Consider the following 18706-nt stretch of genomic DNA (forward strand, 5'->3'; position numbering starts at 1 on the left):
AATTGTCTACCTGGTGGGACCCTTGGTCCCTGCCCTCTCTTGTCTTTCTGGACCTCATTTTACCCATCGGAGAATGGGAACACATGGCTGGTTCTGATCTGCTCCTTGTGCGGGAGAGGTACTAAGCACCATGCCTTATAGGAAACCAGTCTCGAGAAGATTCCTGGGTCATTGGGGATGAGTAAAATGTTTAAACAAATATCCCTAGGTTAAGCGTGCTTAAGAGGTATCTATCTATTTAGAATTATTTATTTACTTTATGTGTATGAATACTATAGCTGTCTTCAGATACACCAGAAAAGGGGTCGGGGGCATTATAAATGGTTGTGAGCCACCTTGTGGTTGCTGGGAATTGAACTCAGGACCTCTTGAAGAGCAGTCAATGCTCTTAACCACTGGTCCATCTCTCCAGCCCCGATAATATCTATTTAGTAAAAACAAATTCATTTGCAGCCAATCGATTCTTTTTATTTATTTATTTTTTTTGACTGTGACCCAACACCGTAATTGCTAAAATTTTTGCTCAGTGCTGGGCACTGGGCCTGTACCATTACGCTCAGCTGACCAAGTCATTGTTACTACTCTCATGAGCAAACAGAGGGGAGCAGGGATGGGAAAGGCTGGATCTGAACTCCTCCCTAAGCTGCCCTTACTAGATTCTCAGGCCAGCTGCTAATTGGCCGAGTGCCGTGGTCTCTGCTTCAGTTTCTTCAGATGCTTTACTGCCCTCCCCTGTTGTGGTGAAAGGGGATGAGGGAAATACATAGAGTACCGTGCAGATGCGTGGCAAAGGATGACATTCTCCAAGCGTGCCTTAGTGGTTGCTGGGCATAGCTGCCTGTCACCACCGAGGTCTGAGCTCCCAGAACCTTGCTGTCTTCCTTTGGGTTTGAGAAGCTGCTGTCCTCCTATTCTGAGGTCCTTGTGACTGTCTCCCGCCTGAGCTCCACCACTCTCCAGGCAGAGGTTCCCACCCTTCCTCATGCCGAGACCCTTTAATACAGTTCCTCGTGCTGTGGTGACCCCCAGCCATGAAATTATTTTCGTTGCTACTTCATAACTGTAGTTTTGCTATTGTTATGAATAGTAATGCAAATATCTGTGTTTTCTGGTGGTCTTTTTAGGGCCGAAACCCCAACTCCTATAGGGCCCCCACCCCCGTCAAAGGCAGAGCCTCAGGTGTCCTGGGTCCCCAGGCCTCTCATGTCCTCTGACATTCGTGCCTTGAGGACATTGAAGAAAGCAGTGTCTCTTGCCCCTCCACCTTGGAACAGTTGGAACTAACTCTGTGAATCAGCTGCCTCAGCTAAGAAGATTGGGGGTTAGGGCCCTGAGGACGCTGAAGCCCATTAGATGCACTGTCTCCTGATGGGTTCCTTCTTTTACCGCCAGCTTCTCTAGCCTACGGAAAGGAGAGTGTGCTATGGTCCCTGTCCCCAAATGCCTGGCTTTCTACCTTGACGCTCGGCAGTGGGGCAAGCTACCTGTCCTTTCTCTATTTTGAGCGGCCCCTATATTCAGCGAGGTGCACTTCATCGGAGAGCCAGCTGCCTGCAGGCTTGCCATAGGGAATTGCGACAGGACCAGTGCGGTGGAGGGAGGCTGGGCGCCCTCCGCGCCAGCCAGCCAGCCAGCCAGTCAGCCAGCTGCCTGTTGCTCGGCATTCCTCAGCTGGGGAGTGTCCCCTGGGCCCAGCCCCTACTGAGCTGCCCCCTACCAGATGCAGATGCCGGCACAGCTCTGGGATCTGGGCTACGGCTGATGCTGCAATGTCTCCTGTCTCTTGGGAGGTCATGGAAAACCCCTACCAGATGCTCTGAGATGGGGGTAGGACTGAGAAAGCACGACTGAGTGGTAGTTCCCTGGGACGGATTTGCCCTTTGTCACGGGCTCCAAAGACCGAAGGGTCAGACCCAACCTCGTCTCAGGAAGTGCCTGGCGCTGCTCAAAGCCTGGCTACTTGGCTGGCCAATCACAGGCTGGGGTGCCTCCCTCAGACAGGGGCTAGCCTTCTCCCAGCCTCCTGTTCTCTGGCTTCTGATGTCTCATTCATCTGCTTGCAGCTTCCACCCCTGCCTGCTGCCGGTTCTGTGGTATGTCCTTGACTCCCGAGGCCACAGACAACAAGGTCCTCCCCAGCTACCTCAGAGAAGGTGTCCTCCCTGTTCCTGCCTCTAGGCATGACTCAGAACTCAGTGGCCAGGACTCTAGGATGAACTGAAAGTAAAGTTGAGGACATCCCCTTTGGAGGGGTGGAGTTAGAGCCCTAGACACCCCAGTGCGCTGGAGTGTCATGTCCCCTCCCGTGATCTCAGAGGCAGACGTCAGGCAAAGACTGTTGACCAGCCCTTTTCACCAGGTCTGCCTCGTAAATCCATGCCCTTTGACCCCACAATACAAAGCCTTCTTGTTTGGGGGTGTAGAGCCACAGCCACCTTGCCATCTTTTCCCTGAGGGTAACCACAGGAGGGCTGGGCTCCAGATGCCTATGAAAAGTCAGGGGAGGTTCCAATAGGCAAATGGTGATAGGGTCCTGGTGGCCCTTTACCTAGTACAGCTAAATTTCCCCTTACTCATTGAAGAGTTAGCACCCTGAATTAGATCTTGCCACCCTGATGGAGAGAAGACCAGCCCCTGTGGGAAGATGCCTTGTCTCAGCTAAGTCAGCTAAAAGCCCCTGGGCGTCTGAAAGCCAGACTCCCCTGAGAGAGCAAGGATTTTGCTTCTAGCAGCCTTCCCCAGAGCTGGCAGGTTGCCAGGCTGCCTAGGAGAAGTGTGTGTGTGTGTGTGTGTGTGTGTGTGTGTGTGTGTGTGTGTGTGTGTACAAGCAAGCACGTGTGTTGGGGGAGGGGTGCTACAGAGGGCAAAGGAAGCCTGCTTTCTACAAATGGCCCAGCTCAGCCTCCTTAACTACGAAGTTTGGAAAATGCTTCCCTTCCAGGCAGGCAGGCAGGCAGGCAGCTGCTGGTGGGATCAGCAGGGATTCTAAAGGGATGGTTTTCTTCCAGCCTGACCCCTCTGGCCCTGTTTAGGGATGGCCTGGTGACTGCAGCAGGATTGAGCACATATGAGGCTGCTTTAAATTTCGTCTGCATCATTATACATTGTGAGGACTCGGGCATGTGAAAATGTCAACTTCTGGGACTTCAGTAAAATGGGGCACATGTCCCCTGCTCCACAGTGTTGTGACAACACATGGAGTGCAAGTGTGTGGCACCCAGGTTCTCAGAGGTTCAGTATTGTCCTTAGATGAGGCCAGGTTGTGGGAGAAGGCAGGAAGGATGGCAAGCCTGCTATCCCCAAGCAATGACTTCTGATGCTCTCAGGCTTGCCTTTCCAGGATTTAACAATCTTTGCCGGCAGGAAGTTCTTTTTGCTAGCTTATCTAAATCCCTCTGGCTGGAGTTAAGTTCCCCTTTGATCTTGCCCAGTCTCTGATGAGGAAGAGTGTATCCTTCGCAGGTCACAGCACAGTAAAGTGAGTGTATGAAGGGCAGACTGGAGACCATGAGGCTCCTCTGTGTCCCTTCTGTGTCCCTTGCATCCATGAGCCGAACACACACCGTGAAGAACACAGCAGCTGGCCCTTCGCTCTGCCCCACCACCTGTGGTTGGAACTAGGCATGTGGATTCAGGCTGGGCACGAGGAGAAGCCAATGGGTCTCAGCTGCCTTTGGTTTCTGTCAAGCATGGATACAGCACAGCCAGATGCTGGGTGATAGGGCTCCTTTATAGTCCCTCTGAAGCTCTCCCACCAGCCCCCAAGGGCTCCTTTTCAAGATTCCAGAAAGGACTCCTTAAACAAAACAGACATGCTTTTAGCCCCGGGAAACTCCTTCCGAAGGGACTGTGTTGATTATTGTGGCCATCTGAGGAGTAACGGTAGTCCAGGTCTCTGGCTCCTAAAGCCTGGGGGTAGGTCTGGGGAGAGAATGCCTCTCAGTCTAGAATTCCTCAAGTGAGTGTTTGTGCAAGTGCTAATTTGCTCAAACCTCTGGGAACGTCAGCCTTGTTCCTTATCAGTCAAATGACCTTGCCATCAGGACAGGGTAGAGACAAATTGCTCATCATAAACTGTGTGACATACCGTGATGACCCACCGTGGGCAAAGAGATGGATCACATATAGTAAGAAGTTGTCTCTTATTGTGCTGGGTGAAAAAATGAGTTTCAGGGAAGCCCCAGCAAAGAAAGGACATTAGGTAATACTCAGTATGAAGCTTCAAGTGTTTGGTTTGGACCCTGCCTAGGTCAAATATCCCCAGGTGCATATTTTACATTTCAAAGCAAACCTGACCTCCAAGTCCTTACCATGCATGCCCTGCCCTCAATCCTGAACTTTCCAGACTCTTCCTGCAGAGGGTCTTCCCTATATAATCCAGACATTTTGGTCTCCCTCCCCCCCTCCCCTTTCTCCTTCCCTTCTCCTGCCCTTTCTTTTCCCCCTCCTCCATTCCCCATGGTTCCCTGGCCTTGGTCCTTGGGGCCAGTGGACTCACCCAAGAGCAGCTTCCCAATAAACCTGCCGTTAAAATATTCTAATCCGGCTTGAACTGTCTCATTTCAATGGCAGAGAAATAACCTCTATCACTAAGGACCAGAGAGGTGGCCCAGCCTGTGAAAAGTACTTGATGCTAGACCTGATAACATAAATCCAATTCCCAGGACACAAATCCTGGAAGAAATAGAGATTCCAGTGACTGGCCTCTGGCCTCTACATGCGCATCCTGCCACACGTGCACTTTCACACGTTTATTACATACATGCATGCATACATACACACATACAAACACAAATGCTTTTTTTTTTTTTAAGCTTCTGGCTCTGGAACAGCTCTTGGTTATTTTAATGTCACCGCCTGTTACTTCTCACCAGCGGAAAGTCTAGGCGTAAAAAGCTGCACCCTTGGAGGCCTTGGGTGAAGACTACGGGAGAGTAGGTTAGAAAACTCTCGTGGCTAGCTGAGTAGGTGGGACTAGTTTTATCAAAAAAAGCGCAGCCAACCCCCTAGGAGCCCAAAGTCACTGGGCGGAGCTTCTGGGAGGGATGATTGGCCGCCTTTGTGTGATGTCACTAGAGGCCCCAAGGTGAGACTCCTCCTAAACTTTGGCGGTGGCTTTTGGGTCTCAGGCACGTACCCGGGTTCACCTAGCCATTACGCTCTGCAGAAAGCGAGTTTTGCCCTTGGCAGTCTCTCAGCAGCCCCTGGGCTGCCCCCTCGCTGTGTCCTCTGCCATTCACTTGCTACGGCCCAGTCCTGGTCCTGATGAGACAAGGATCCGCTGAGCTCAGCTCTTCCCGCGGCCCTAGGCTCCGGCTGGCTGCCTTTGTCCCCGCCTCGCTCGCCTTTAAGTCTCTCTTACTGCGCCTCAACGCTGCGGGGGTGGGGGCAGCCGCCCACATCACGCCAGCCACTGTTCGTTTGTGAGCGGAGGAAGCGTGGTGACCTCAGCCACCGTGCCAGATCCTGCCTCTGAAAAGCCTTGGCAGCGCCACCCCTGCCTGCCGTTTGCCAAATGGCGAATAGGCTGGCTCTGTTCGGCTAGATTCAGGGAGCCTGAGAGGGGCCCTCGGCCATCCCTCCCAACGGGGTGGAGAGAAAGGAGACAGAGGTCGTGCGCAGTGAGATTCACACTCTCCTGGGCAAAAATGTCACAAGATCTTTAGGCCGCCAGCCTTCATTGATAATAATAGGCACTGACTTGCAGGGCACGCGTGCTAATTTGTTTTAAATGTTAAATGTTCCGGATTTCCTATTTTAGGATATATTCTAATCATTCAGTGATGGGTTTCTTTTTATTTATTTATTTATTTTTTTGGTTCTTTTTTTCGGAGCTGGGGACCGAACCCAGGGCCTTGCGCTTCCTAGGCAAGCGCTCTACCACTAAGCTAAATCCCCACCCCCCAGTGGTGGGTTTCAATATGCCTGTACATATACTCTGATCTTAACATTCACCTCCCTTTTACTAAGGTCCTGTTTCCTCCTGACTTCTGGTCTCCCTTTCCCTTCAAGTCTTACTTTTGTGTTTGAATACTACAGTATATGCTCGAAAACGTGATTGGGGTTTCCTGGGTCCACCTTAGCAACCTCTTGGATCATTAGTTCACTTCCTGCAAATGGCATAATTCACTCTTGGCAATGGCAGAATAGTATTTTATTGTGTTGTACATATTTTTTTAAGCTATTGATCTCCTGGCTGATATCCATTACTTTGCCATTTTAAAAATAGCTTTAGTGAGCATGGGTGTGCAGGCGTCTGTCTCGGTGGTCTGCAACATTTGATTCCTTCTGGGAATGTACCTAGGAGGAGCGTATCCAGTTCCTAAGATAGTCTCTCTTGCCTTCTCATGTTCTGTGCTTAAGGTGCACGTCCCCATTTGCCTGGAATAGTATCACAGGGGCCCATGGTACAGCTGGAAGAACCTGGCGACTGACCCCTGACCCTCCTTCCTTGCCATTGGGAAGGGTACAGCTTTGAGTGTTTGCCATCTGTGCCTATCCTGCGGTAAAGAGACATTTCCCCCTTCTGTAGGTCACTGCCACTTTGAGGACAACCCACAGAAATGACCTCATCCAGAGTGGGGCCAATGGAAGAGGTTTCGGAAGGGGAGGGCGATGCAGTTCTTAAAAAAACGCTAAAGCCATCTACATCTGTATAACCCTAGGCCGTGAGAGGCAGGACTGACTCTCCTAGAGGGTTCAAAATCTCCACCAGGCACCAGAGATGAGCTCAGCTGTCACATGACACTGTGCTGCCTGAATGGTCGTAGGGTGTGCAGTTCAGCTTTGACGGTCGCACCAGAGAGGAAGTCTGTAGCAGTATGGGGGGTGGGGTTTTTAGAGGAAGCAGCGAGGGAGCCAGGAGAGCAACCGTAGTTTCAGCCTAAGGAGAGATCGAGTGCCAGCTTGTCTCTCGATACCTGAGTGACTTAGGCATGGTTCCTGCTGGGAAGTGGGCACCACCGAGGTCAAGTGATGGTGGGTGCTGGCTGGCCCACTCCCCACACATGGGAACGTCTGTGAGATCTTCACTCTTTGCTGGTTCCCACAGTCCCTCATCCACAAGACTGACACGCTGTACCTCGTCCAGATCAGTCGTTCTGAGAATTAGTGACTCACCACTCCTCAGGAATTGCAGCCTGGTGTTTTGAGGAGGCTAGCAGGAAGCTAGACTGCTCTCTGATGCGTCAGGATGTGTGGGACTGGAAAAATAACCCTGGGGAGACCCCACAACTCTTGGTACCTAAAGCCCTGGTTGACCCTATGTAGACCCTCCCAGACTGCTCTCCCCAACTCTCTTCTTTGCTGGCCCCTTGGAAGCTCTTCTGGGGACTGGCTACTGAAGACCTTGGGAGGGCTCTGATATCAGGCCTGCTCCCTCTGCCTCCAGGGACGCTGATTCAATCTTCTCCAATCGCCGGCCTTGCCATCTGCCTGCAATAATTAAATGGTATTTGAACTGGATCCAGAAATCCCATCACAGGCTGTCACGTGGTGGGGAGGGTGTCTTCAGGAGCTCATGCCGTCTACGTTGTTGGAGGGTCCTCCCAGGCTGCAGCGACGACCCCTCAGTTCACCAGAGAGCACCCACGTACTCTGGGAGGAAGTATCCAGTTTTAGGCCCTACAGCCCCAGGGCAGAGCTAAGGCTCTGATTTCTATGCTATGCCGCCTCTCTGCAGCTGCCCATGCTCTCCTATGGTGTCTGAGGCTTCCCTCCCCTCTGAGTCCTGGTCCTCAGCAGCAATGTGTGTATACTGCAGGGTTGAGGAAGGGTTAGTGCCCTCAGCCTGCCTGGACTTGGAATGGCTCCTCACTGTCTGTGACACCATCCCAGCTTCCTTATCTGTCAACAGGACATTAGTAAAGATCTCCTGGGGGTTGTTGTAAGGTCAAGAGTTAAAGTTGCATCAGTTCATAGGCCTGGCCTGATATGTGGTGGTGAGCCCTGTGTGTCAGCTATAGTGGTTAGGGTGGAAGTGGAAGTCAGCAGGAGAGCCTGGGGTGAGGGTTAGGGGAAGAGAGAAAAGTTTCTGGTCTGGAGGTCCAGAGAGAATGAGTAAGAAATCCGTTCTGCTCTTTCTGTCAGAAATCAGTTCAGGCAAACAGGTGAAAGGCTAGGATGCTGGGCTCCCCCACTCTTAACAGTTATGTAAGAGTGCGGACTTCGGGGCTAGAGAGATGGCTCAGTGGTTAAGAGCACTGACTGCTTTTCCAGAGGTTCTGAGTTCAATTCCCAGCAACCACATGGTGGCTCACAACCATCTGTAATGGGATCTGATGCCCTCTTCTGGTGTGTCTGAAGACAGCTACAGTGTACTTATATATAATAAATAAATAAATCTTTGAAGAAAAATAAAAGAATGCAGACTTCTTTGGGCTTTCATTTCTTTCTGGAGAGAGCCACTCACTAAAGTAACTGCTTACACCTCCAAGGACACACTCCCAAAGAAAGCCAGACTCCCACGTATGGATAGAGGCTTGGCCAAATACCCACCTTTCACACAGACACCTGCCCCTCCCCGGTTCTTATTCATAGCAGAGCACAGCAACAGGCTTGGGTGCTCCTCACCCGGGTGACAGCTCTCAGTGGGTCTTTGGGGGTGGAGGCAACTGGGACAAGGACATGATGGTGATTTGGAGCTAGGATGCTGGGATCTGCAGCTAGGCGCCTCTGGGCCATCGGTGGGCGCTGGCCCGTCCGTTGGTGTTCCTTTCTCTGGTAAATGTTGGCTTAGAGAGAGGGGCCTGACAAGCAGTTCACTGTAAGTGCACAGCCTGTGGGGCCACTAGTGTGAGCCCATGGCAGCAGAGCCTACCCCACTCTTGCTTTGGATGTCTGAAGCGTACTTTCTGCCCAACCTCGCACGTGCATGCTTACTGACTCATGCTTGGTTGCCATGGGAACCGCATCCCGGTGATGCAGCTTAGAAAAGGGAATGAGGGGTGGTAGGATGGAGACAGTTTTGCCCATGGCTGGCTCCCCACTCAGTACTGATGCCACTCACTCTCCACACAGAGACTCCTCCTCTGAACCAGTATCTGGGATGGGGGGTCAACCTCGTGGCCCCTCTCACTGCCTTGACACAGGACTCTCCACTTGACCTAGGCTACCTTAGTTGTGTTTGGGTTGGCCCTTCAGTTCCTGGAAAGAACCAGCACTTGTGTCGAGCGCCATCAAGCCTGGCACCTGGGAAGATGTCTGCTGCATTAAAGACCTTTGTAGCCTCCACAGGCTTCTGCCTCGGTTCTAGCCTTCTCCTAGATTGGCTCAGAAAAATGTGTCTGTCTTTCTCTCTCCAACCTTGGCCCTAAGCTTTATCTCTCTGGAATGGGCTAGATATTATCTCCTTACAAGAGGGATACTGACTTCCAGGCCTCCAGGGGTCAGGGGTTGTGGTGGTGGTGGTGGTGGTGGTGGTCTGCCTTTGCCCAGGTTTGGCCCCTTCACTCTGTTCTGGAACCTTGGACTCCTCACTGAAACATTCTCAGCCTCATCTGGACAGTCAGGCAAATAGATACCTGGAAGGTTTACACATGAATTAGTTTATATACAACATACTTAACGTACATTCAGGGTACCAAGCATTCAATCCGTGTCAGCTACTACTGGTTTGGGCAACATGCATCTGTATTACTGAAGCCATTCTCGGGGCCTCCTATCTTCTTTCCTTTCCAGGCTTGTGGGGTAAACAGAATGAGATAAACAGAATTATGGCTGGTAACATGAGAGGATGGTCCATCGCTTCTACCCAGTTGGACCTGACTGAGGTCTCTTTCCTCCCTGAGCAGGATCCGGCCCCAGCTATCAAAGGAGAAGATTGAAGGCTGTCACATCTGTACCTCCGTTACCCCTGGGGAGCCCCAGGTCCTGCTGGGGAAGGACAAGGCCTTCACCTATGACTTTGTCTTTGACCTGGACACCTGGCAAGAACAAATCTATTCGACCTGCGTGAGCAAACTCATCGAAGGCTGCTTTGAGGGCTATAACGCCACAGTACTGGCCTATGGACAGGTAAGCCATTCCTACCCAAACCAGTGAGCATTTCAACCTCAGTCTCCCTCCATTGTATGGGAGAGATAGGCCCACAAGAGAGCTGTCAATCAAGGCCCGGTTGTGTGGTTTTGTCTGGCATCTGAGTTATGGCTGGTTAGCAGGGGCAGGCTTTCATCAGGGAATTCCGTAGGGTTTGTCTCTGTGATAGAAAAGGCTCACTTGTCTAGAGGTAATGAGTAAGAGGGTTTGGTCCAAGCCAAGGCTTCTGGTTCCCCAGAGGAGACCGATTACCACCTGTACTCTGTCTTTGCCCATGCAGACAGGGGCTGGGAAGACATACACTATGGGCACCGGCTTTGACACAGTGACGTCAGAAGAGGAGCAGGGCATCATCCCAAGGGCCATTGCGCATCTCTTCAGGGGCATCGACGAACGCAAGCGTCGGGCGCAGGAGCAGGGTGTGACTGGGCCTGAGTTCAAAGTCAGTGCCCAATTCCTGGAGGTACTATGGCCTTGGAGGGTGGTCGGGAGGGAGACGTGTTAGAACCTAAGACCATGGAAGCTGGAGCAGTGTAGAGAAATAAGTCTAGGGAATGCCAGAGATATCATTAGGGGAGAATTCCCTGCTACCGAGAGTGTCCATGCTAGGGCTAGAGAAACCCTTGGTGCGGGTAACTGAAATGTTTCCTGCATCAAATGGGACCTAAGATCTCATGGCTGATTCTGGCCTTGGCCTGGTCACGTCACTGGTCTGAACTTCTTCTGCAGGGTGGGCTCGACATCTCTCTTTCCTTTGGGGCTAGTAAGTCTGGCACAGAAGCCTGTACCTGGCACATGGTGAGATTCCTGCCTCTGTCTCTGTCATCTGGCCTTTACGAGGCCGTTCCTCTGCCCCCCGAGTACCTACCTGTATCTTTTGAGCTGAGATGCGTCCTGGCCTCTCAGTACAGCAGGGGCTTTCCTTCATTCTGGTCTACCAGCTTTGGGAGGTATCAGCCTGAATTGCACAGCCCTGAGCTTTGGGGAGTGCACGAGGGGAATCTCTGGGCTCTTTAACATTTGAGCTGTGCTGGAAACTCAGTAGTTGTGTAAATAGAGGCTCTCTCCTGGAGAAGGCTCCAGAAAGGTGAGTCTCCTTGGTACTTATTTCTCACAGGAACCTGGCCAGGCTCCTCTGAAACATGTGGTCGTATAGTTCTGGTTCCTAGCATCTGGTTTCCTCTACCAGGGAGCCCTGCTCTGATGTGTTTAGTGGGTTTGGAGACACCCTACTCTCTTACCTCCCAACCCTGATGCTTTTCCTGGATCTTGTTGGCCCTCAGAGGGATGGACAGGGCTGAGGCTGGTCCCTGTATACTGCCCCAGTGTCTTTCCTGCGCACCCATGGCTGCTGCTTTCCCCGTAAGGGACCTGTATTTTAGTCCTTTGGGTTACGTCTGTGTATATATGCACATCAGTTCGTACATGTGTGCTTGTATAAATGTGTTAATATGCATGTGTGTATACGAGTGTTTGTGAGTGCATGTGTGTACATATATGTATGCATGTCGGTGTACATGAGTATGTGTGTTTCTTGCTGTCTGTATATCACTGAGCTTTTCCCCGTTCCCTTTCCTTTGCCATTCTGTTGCCATGGAGAACTTCAAAGAGCATACTAGCAAATCCAGGCCAAAGAGTGAACCATGAGGGCTTAGCTGCTGCAGTGTGTCTACACCAATACAAGACACACAGACACTATGAAACTGTCTCCTCCATCTCTTCCTTCTGTTTCCTCTTCCCCTTCCTGTGGGGTATTTTTGTCCCCTTAAGGCCATCAAAGCCTCGGATGTCTGAGGGCTTCAGTGCCCCCTCTCTGTCCTCATAGGATTCCATTGGCTGCTGCCCTTCTCCCACCCCCACCCCCACTCCACTCCCATCCCTGGCTTTGACTGCAGCCTTTCTGCCATTGAATTTCCCACAGTTCCAATCTTCTAACCCCAGGAATCGCCTCTGCAGACACCCTCTGAAGTGGGCTGGCATAATGGTCTTCCAGAAGGCTGGGCCACACTGCCCAATCTTGCTCCCTCTGCTCCTGGGCATCAGGCAAGGCACACAGCCATTCGCCTCCCATCCGAAGTTGCCATCACCTCAGCTTCAGGCACCACGGCGCTCAGAGCTGCAGAGCTCAGGGCTCTGTCTCCTTGGTCTCTTTAAGCTTTGTCTTCCTTCCTCTCCAATCACAGCCTCATGCCATCTCTGCCAGCCTGGCCACAGTGACGAGATCCTTTCAATTCAGGCTCATGGTTCCGCATCCCTTAACACCTAGGACCGCGTCCTTTATCCCTGTCCTAAGTCTCCCTTTGGAGCTGAGAGTTACCGGACACTACTCCTTGGGGAGTAGAGCAGCATGTGCAGCCTCAGGATAGCGCTGTTCGGAGGACTAGGGTTCAGCAAGCCAAAGTGCAGAGCTTGTCTCCACTTTAGTACATTGAGATGCCCGTGGGACTCTGGGCACATACCATATAAACCCAGCCATGGTCTCCTCTCCATCACAGCTCTACAACGAAGAGATCCTTGACCTGTTTGACAGCACCCGCGACCCTGATGCCCGCCACCGCAGGTCCAACATCAAGATCCACGAGGATGCCAATGGCGGCATCTACACCACAGGGGTCACTTCTCGCCTCATCAACTCCCAGGAGGAGGTGAGCATCTCAGACATGGGCATCTTCAAAGGCCAGAGCCCTACAGCACGCGGAGCCTGAGTCCTCTCCTCTGTGTCTGTCCCCAGCTGATCCAGTGCCTGAAGCAGGGCGCCCTGTCACGAACCACGGCCAGCACCCAGATGAACGTTCAAAGTTCCCGATCCCACGCCATCTTCACCATTCACCTGTGCCAGATGCGCGTGTGTGCCCAGCCTGACCTGGTGAGGTGCTCTTGGGGGCCCAGGTGCTACTCGCTCTAGGGATGTCTCAGGGGCAGGACGAACAAACATGGGTGTAGGCCAGAACTCCAGAGGCGGGGCTCACCTCTATCACTCAGTTTTTATTTCTCTTCAGCCTCCTCACCCCATCTACGCAATGCAGTGAGATGGAGTAATGTTAGTGTGTCCAAATAGTGTCTGCCCTCCGGTGCTGAGAACACACGAGGGTTGCCGCCGTGTAGCCTGCCCTCACTCCTGTGGATGGTGGTGCTGTGTGGGTGGAAGGCTAAGAGCAGAGGAACAGGAGGTAGCGTTTGAGCGAACCGGATGTCACTTTCTGCTGCAGGTGAATGAGACAGTGACTGGGCTTCCGGATGGAACGGCCCCCACGGGCACTGAGTATGAGACGCTCACTGCTAAGTTCCACTTTGTGGACTTGGCGGGCTCAGAGCGGCTGAAACGGACAGGGGCCACCGGTGAACGAGCCAAAGAGGGCATCTCCATCAACTGTGGTCTGGTAGGCACACTGGCAGTCACCGGCCCTGGGAGGCAGAGGGCACAGACCAAGACAGGTCCTGTGTTTCAATGGCTACCCAGTTCTCCTTGGGCTTCTAGCTGTTGACTGGAGCACCCAAAGGGCCCTGTTGGCTCCTGCCTTCACCCTCGGGTCTCAGTTTATCAATCGGTGTATGAACCCACCCGAGAGCCTGAGTGTTGTGTTACGCTCGCTCACTTCCTTGTGTGACTCTCGAGCTCTCTCTCCCACAGCTGGCCTTGGGCAATGTGATCAGTGCCTTGGGAGATCAGAGCAAGAAAGTCGTGCACGTGCCCTACAGGGACTCCAAGCTCACTCGGCTGCTCCAGGACTCTCTTGGAGGCAACAGGTATCTGATAACAGAGTCCTGGGAGGGGAGGGGAGGAACGTTCCTGGATGCAGAACACGGACCTAGGCTTAGGTCCTGACTCCCAGGAGAAGGGGACCTTCTCAGCCTAGGTTGCAGACTCAGAGGCAGGAACCGTGAGGGGTTCAGTGACCTGTGGCTAGGGAGACTCAGTTTCCTTCTTTCACAGATGTGAGAATCTTTATTAACTTGAGTCTTTCTTATTTACATTTTGATTGTTATTCCCTTTCCCAGTTTCTGGGCCAACATCCCCCTAACCCCTCCCCCTCCCCTTCTATATGGCTGTTCCCCTCCCCCCATTACCGCCCTCCCCCCAAAAATCACGTTCACTGGGGGTTCAGTCTTAGCAGGACCCAGGGCTTCCCCTTCCACTGGTGCTCTTACTAGGATATTCATTGCTACCTATGAGGTCAGAGTCCAGGGTCAGTCCATGTATAGTCTTTAGGTAGTGGCTTAGTCCCTGGAAGCTCTGGTTGGTTGGCATTGCTGTTCATATGGGGTCTCGAGCCCCTTCAAGCTCTTCCAGTCCTTTCTCTGATTCCTTCAAGGGGGTCCCATTCTCAGTTCAGTGGTTTGCTGCTGGCATTCGCCTCTGTATTTGCTGTATTCTGGCTGTGTCTCTCAGGAGAGATCTATATCCGGTTCCTGTCGGCCTGCACTTCTTTGCTTCATCCATCTTATCTAGTTTGGTGGCTGTATATGTATGGGCCACATGTGGGACAGGAAGAGACAATTCTTAAAGGCAGCCATATAGTCCAACAAGACAACAAGCAGGAAATGCCAGGCCAACAGGGAGGCCATGACTCACTTTCGTCTCCAAGCAGAGAATTGTGTAATTAGGCATCACCCCTTGTTAACTGTTTTCAAGTGTTTTCCTCTCTTGCTATGGAAGATCTCAGCCAGGTGGTCCAGGGTCCCATATCCCAGATTCCAGGTCCTTTAAGTGTTAAATTGCAGGGAGGAGGGTCATGGTGAAACAGAGCCTCAGCTGTGGGACAGTGCTTCTGGGACTGGCTTTGTCCTTTTTGTCCTCACCCAACCTGTTTGCACTCTCAGCCAGACCATCATGATCGCCTGTGTGAGCCCCTCAGATCGGGACTTCATGGAGACGCTCAACACTCTCAAATATGCCAATCGGGCTCGAAACATCAAAAACAAAGTGGTAGTGAACCAGGACAAGACCAGCCAGCAGATCAGCGCGCTGCGAGCCGAGATCGCACGCCTGCAGATGGAGTTGATGGAATACAAGGCGGTGAGCACTCCCCTGCCTCCAGCACGCCGCCCACGAGGAGCCGATGCCCTGCTCCACACCCTGCCCTAGAGCATCCCACAACCAGATTCTATGCGGGCCTCCCAGCTTTGCAGCACCCATCCCTCCTCCTATCTGCTAGACACCACTGTGCATCGGATGTGGTTCCCAGGAATGGGTTTTGTGGCTGAGCTGTCTAGGTTTAGAATACGCAGTGTAAGAATTAAAACACCCTGGCTTTGTAGCCTGGGTGTTTGGTCGAGGGAAGGTGCTTCTCTTTAGTCCACAGACTGTATTGCACTGGAATAGATGAGCGCCCCACCGTGGTGGAGTCATTGACAGTGGGGATACAGGAGTTGCCCAGTGTGCTGCAGGGGCAGAGGAGTCGGCCTATTTTTTGCAGCGGTGTTGGGGGGGGGGTGGGGCCTTATGGAAGGGCTGTGCGTGTGGATTTTGAAAAACAAATGCGATATCATCAGGAGGCCAGCAGGCCTTCTGGGTAGAGAGCAAACCACAGAAACATAGCAGAAAGGAGGCAAACAGGTGCTTTGAGGGGCGTGTCTAATTCTAATATCCAAGGCTCACGTCACCCTCTGGTAGCACAATCCGGCACACAGACGGGTGGGTTTGTCCTCGGTTTCAGAAGAATGCAACCTAGTCGACGGCTTTTCGGAAAGTCAGGAAGTCTCAACATCTGCGGAAAATTTGTTCCTGCCAGCAACTGGCATAAAGTTGGCTGGAGTGTGTAGCAGTGTCAGGGTTTGTTATATGAAGAAGCCTCACGGTTCAAACACAAACAAACCGTACGTTGACAGGCATAGCCTGTTGGTTAAGCAATCAAGAGCCACAGACAATCGAGGAGAAGTAGGTCGTGGCACGTTCTGCGCTGCTAAAATTCTACCCTTATAATAGTCTCTCTTTTTTGACTAAGCAGCGAGTATAATAACATATGTTGGCAAAAAAAAAAAAAAATAGAGGGGGGATTTTAAAAAGGTGGGATTCATCCGTTTACAATGTTTAACTTTTTATTTATACTACAGACAGCTCTGTAAGCCCAACATCTTGGTGACGTTATGCACAGTTAACTGTTTCAGCTTTAAGGGAGGCGGTTAAACATGAGAGAGCAGGGATATGGAAAGAGAGGCTGACTCTTTTACACTGTCTGACTTTTCTCCACTGCAGTCCCCACCACTCCTTGTTATCTTACGCCCAGGCTGGCTCACCCATGTATGCCAGTTGTCAGGCCCGGGTAGTGTTTGTCACTTGGACTAGTGTTTCAGGATAATGAAAGTGATCGATACCCAGATAAATCAAGAATTTGGACTTTTTGTTGTCAGGGAGAGAACGATTTGTTCGTTTGTTTGGTTTGGTGTTGCTTTTAGGAGGAAACTAATTATGTAGTCCAGGTTTGCCTGGAACTCATTTTGCCCAGGCTGGCCTTGATTTTGTGATGCTCATGCCTCAGACTTCCAGGCACTGAGATTATAAGGCATAAGCTCCCGGTGAGCCCTCAGTGAGCCCCCATATCCAGCGCTAGGTAAGGCTTTTGGACCTAAGGAGACAGGGGCTACATTCGGAAACCTGGAGATGAGAAAGACCAGAGTCCCACCCTGTCCTGGGGAAGGCTGAAGGCGGGTGGAGGAGGATTGTCACTGTATCCTCCTATGAGATTTAGCCCCTGACTGCCCCCTGCGTGTCTCCATCCCAGGGCAAGCGAGTGATTGGGGAGGACGGTGCAGAGGGCTACAGCGACCTGTTCCGGGAGAACGCCATGCTACAGAAGGAGAACGGAGCACTGAGACTCCGAGTGAAGGCCATGCAGGAAGCCATTGATGCCATCAACAACCGGGTCACACAACTCATGAGTCAGGAGGCTAACCTGCTTCTGGCCAAGGCTGGTGAGTTGGGGTACAGCAGACCAGCTCAGAGCAACAACATGACTCCTGCCCTTGGTATTAGTGAGCAGGCAATGGCTGCCAGCCAGTGCACAGATCAGTTCATTTATGCATTTCTCCAACGATTTAGCATGACACACACACAGCCTTCTTCTTAAGCATGTAAGAGGCAACATAGCACATTAAGCAAAGGACGAAAATCCCCGCAGCAGACTCTCCACCCACATCCTCTCTGCTTCCAGAAGAATCCTTCCTGAGCAGCTGAGTGCGTGTTTTCCCACACTTTCTCAGTACATTTGTTTTGAGTATAAATGCATTTAGATATATCATGATGTGTGCATTGCATTTTCCCTACATGAGATCATACTTTCTATTTTATGACTTCCTTTCTGCATTTAGCAGCATGTCTTATAAATCTTCATATTCCAAGCCACTTAATTTTTAAATGATTGCATGACGGTCCATCTGCGATGGTGAATAATTGATTGAGCAGCCTCTATTGATGGGTGTTTAGGTTGTTTCCAATGCCGTACCATTATCCAACCGTGCTTGGATACAACTCTGATCATGTTCGAGTATCTCCTTCACGTAGATTCCCTTATGGAGGGAGAGGCCCTCGAGGGCTAGCACACTGGAGGCTCATGCGAGGCTTAGAGCCACGCCCCAGTCCTGTGGTTGTCCCCTGCTTTCTCTATGGTACCAGTCTGTCTTCTCCATCCAGGGGATGGCAACGAGGCCATTGGCGCTCTGATCCAGAACTACATCCGGGAGATTGAGGAGCTTCGGTGAGTAAACCCATCCAGTGTGAGCAGGCCAGGGGGCCTTGGCTGGGCCGATTTTCCGTGACTCACCTGTCCCCATCCACACGCTTTGTCTGCACAGCACGAAGCTTCTGGAGAGTGAGGCTATGAATGAGTCCCTCCGAAGGAGCCTCTCCCGGGCTTCCGCTCGGAACCCCTACTCCCTGGGAGCATCTCCAGCAGGTCCAGCCTTTGGGGGCAGCCCGGCCAGCTCCATGGAAGATGCTTCTGAAGTGATCCGCAGGGCCAAGCAAGACCTGGAGCGGCTGAAAAAGAAAGAGGTCAGGCAGCGGAGGAAGAGGTGAGTAGAATGTTCCCACCTCCCCCGGCAGCCAGAACATTCGAAGATGGACCCCCAACCCACCTCCCCAGCACCATCCAGGAAGATGGCTCCCCACCTCATGTACAGGGAGGACCACTCCTACCCAGCCTCACCCCACTCCCGGGCATCACCAGTAATGTTTGCACAATTTGGAGAAAAGATACCTCTCCAGCCTTTGTGTGTGTGTGTGTGTGTGTGTGTGTGTGTGTGTGTGTGTGTATCTCCACCAAGGTCAATTTCAGGGGATAGAGCAGGGTGGGTGGATACTGGAGAAGAAGACTCGTTCTCAACAAGGCAGGAACCTCCCACCAGCATCCTGTGGTATTGGTCCCTAATCTGGCTTCATTTTCCTTCCAAAAGCAGCCCGGAGAAAGAAGCCTTCAAAAAGAGGGCAAAACTCCAGCAGGAAAACAGTGAGGAGACGGATGAGAACGAGGCTGAGGAGGTGAGGACTACCCTGCCCTTCCATGGGCTCACCAGCATGTCCTGTTGGGGTGGAGACTCCATCCGTGTTATTGGGGGGTGGGGCAGGGCGTTGCCTTTAGTTGATCCTTGAGTTTCTTGGTAATGCTGACCTGTTGCCATGGTGATCTCCATCCCTCCGGACTTCGCCTCATCCCAAATGGATGATGCCAGACTG

The 18706-nt window shown here is 52.0% G+C and overlaps 1 protein-coding gene across 8 annotated transcripts in view; it reads left to right on the top strand.

Moving 5' to 3' along the window:
- Nucleotides 1-18706, top strand: part of Kif21b (kinesin family member 21B) — a 49981-nt gene that overhangs the window by 3908 nt on the left and 27367 nt on the right. For 4 of the 8 annotated variants that reach the window (NM_001415800.1, XM_006249857.5, XM_063272197.1 and 1 more), the window contains exons 2-12: nucleotides 9792-10014; nucleotides 10316-10498; nucleotides 12531-12680; nucleotides 12767-12901; nucleotides 13245-13415; nucleotides 13667-13782; nucleotides 14857-15052; nucleotides 16758-16947; nucleotides 17666-17729; nucleotides 17827-18045; nucleotides 18430-18511. In NM_001415800.1, coding sequence (NP_001402729.1) covers nucleotides 9792-10014; nucleotides 10316-10498; nucleotides 12531-12680; nucleotides 12767-12901; nucleotides 13245-13415; nucleotides 13667-13782; nucleotides 14857-15052; nucleotides 16758-16947; nucleotides 17666-17729; nucleotides 17827-18045; nucleotides 18430-18511 — 1729 coding nt within the window. Of the gene's footprint in view, nucleotides 1-9791; nucleotides 10015-10315; nucleotides 10499-12530; nucleotides 12681-12766; nucleotides 12902-13244; nucleotides 13416-13666; nucleotides 13783-14856; nucleotides 15053-16757; nucleotides 16948-17665; nucleotides 17730-17826; nucleotides 18046-18426; nucleotides 18512-18706 lie in introns of all 8 variants that reach the window. The other 4 variants (XM_006249856.5, XM_063272196.1, XM_006249854.5 and 1 more) reach the window with 1 other exon arrangement.

The sequence above is a fragment of the Rattus norvegicus genome, chromosome 13, assembly GCF_036323735.1.
Source record: "Rattus norvegicus strain BN/NHsdMcwi chromosome 13, GRCr8, whole genome shotgun sequence".
In the NCBI taxonomy this organism is placed as follows: domain Eukaryota; kingdom Metazoa; phylum Chordata; class Mammalia; order Rodentia; family Muridae; genus Rattus; species Rattus norvegicus.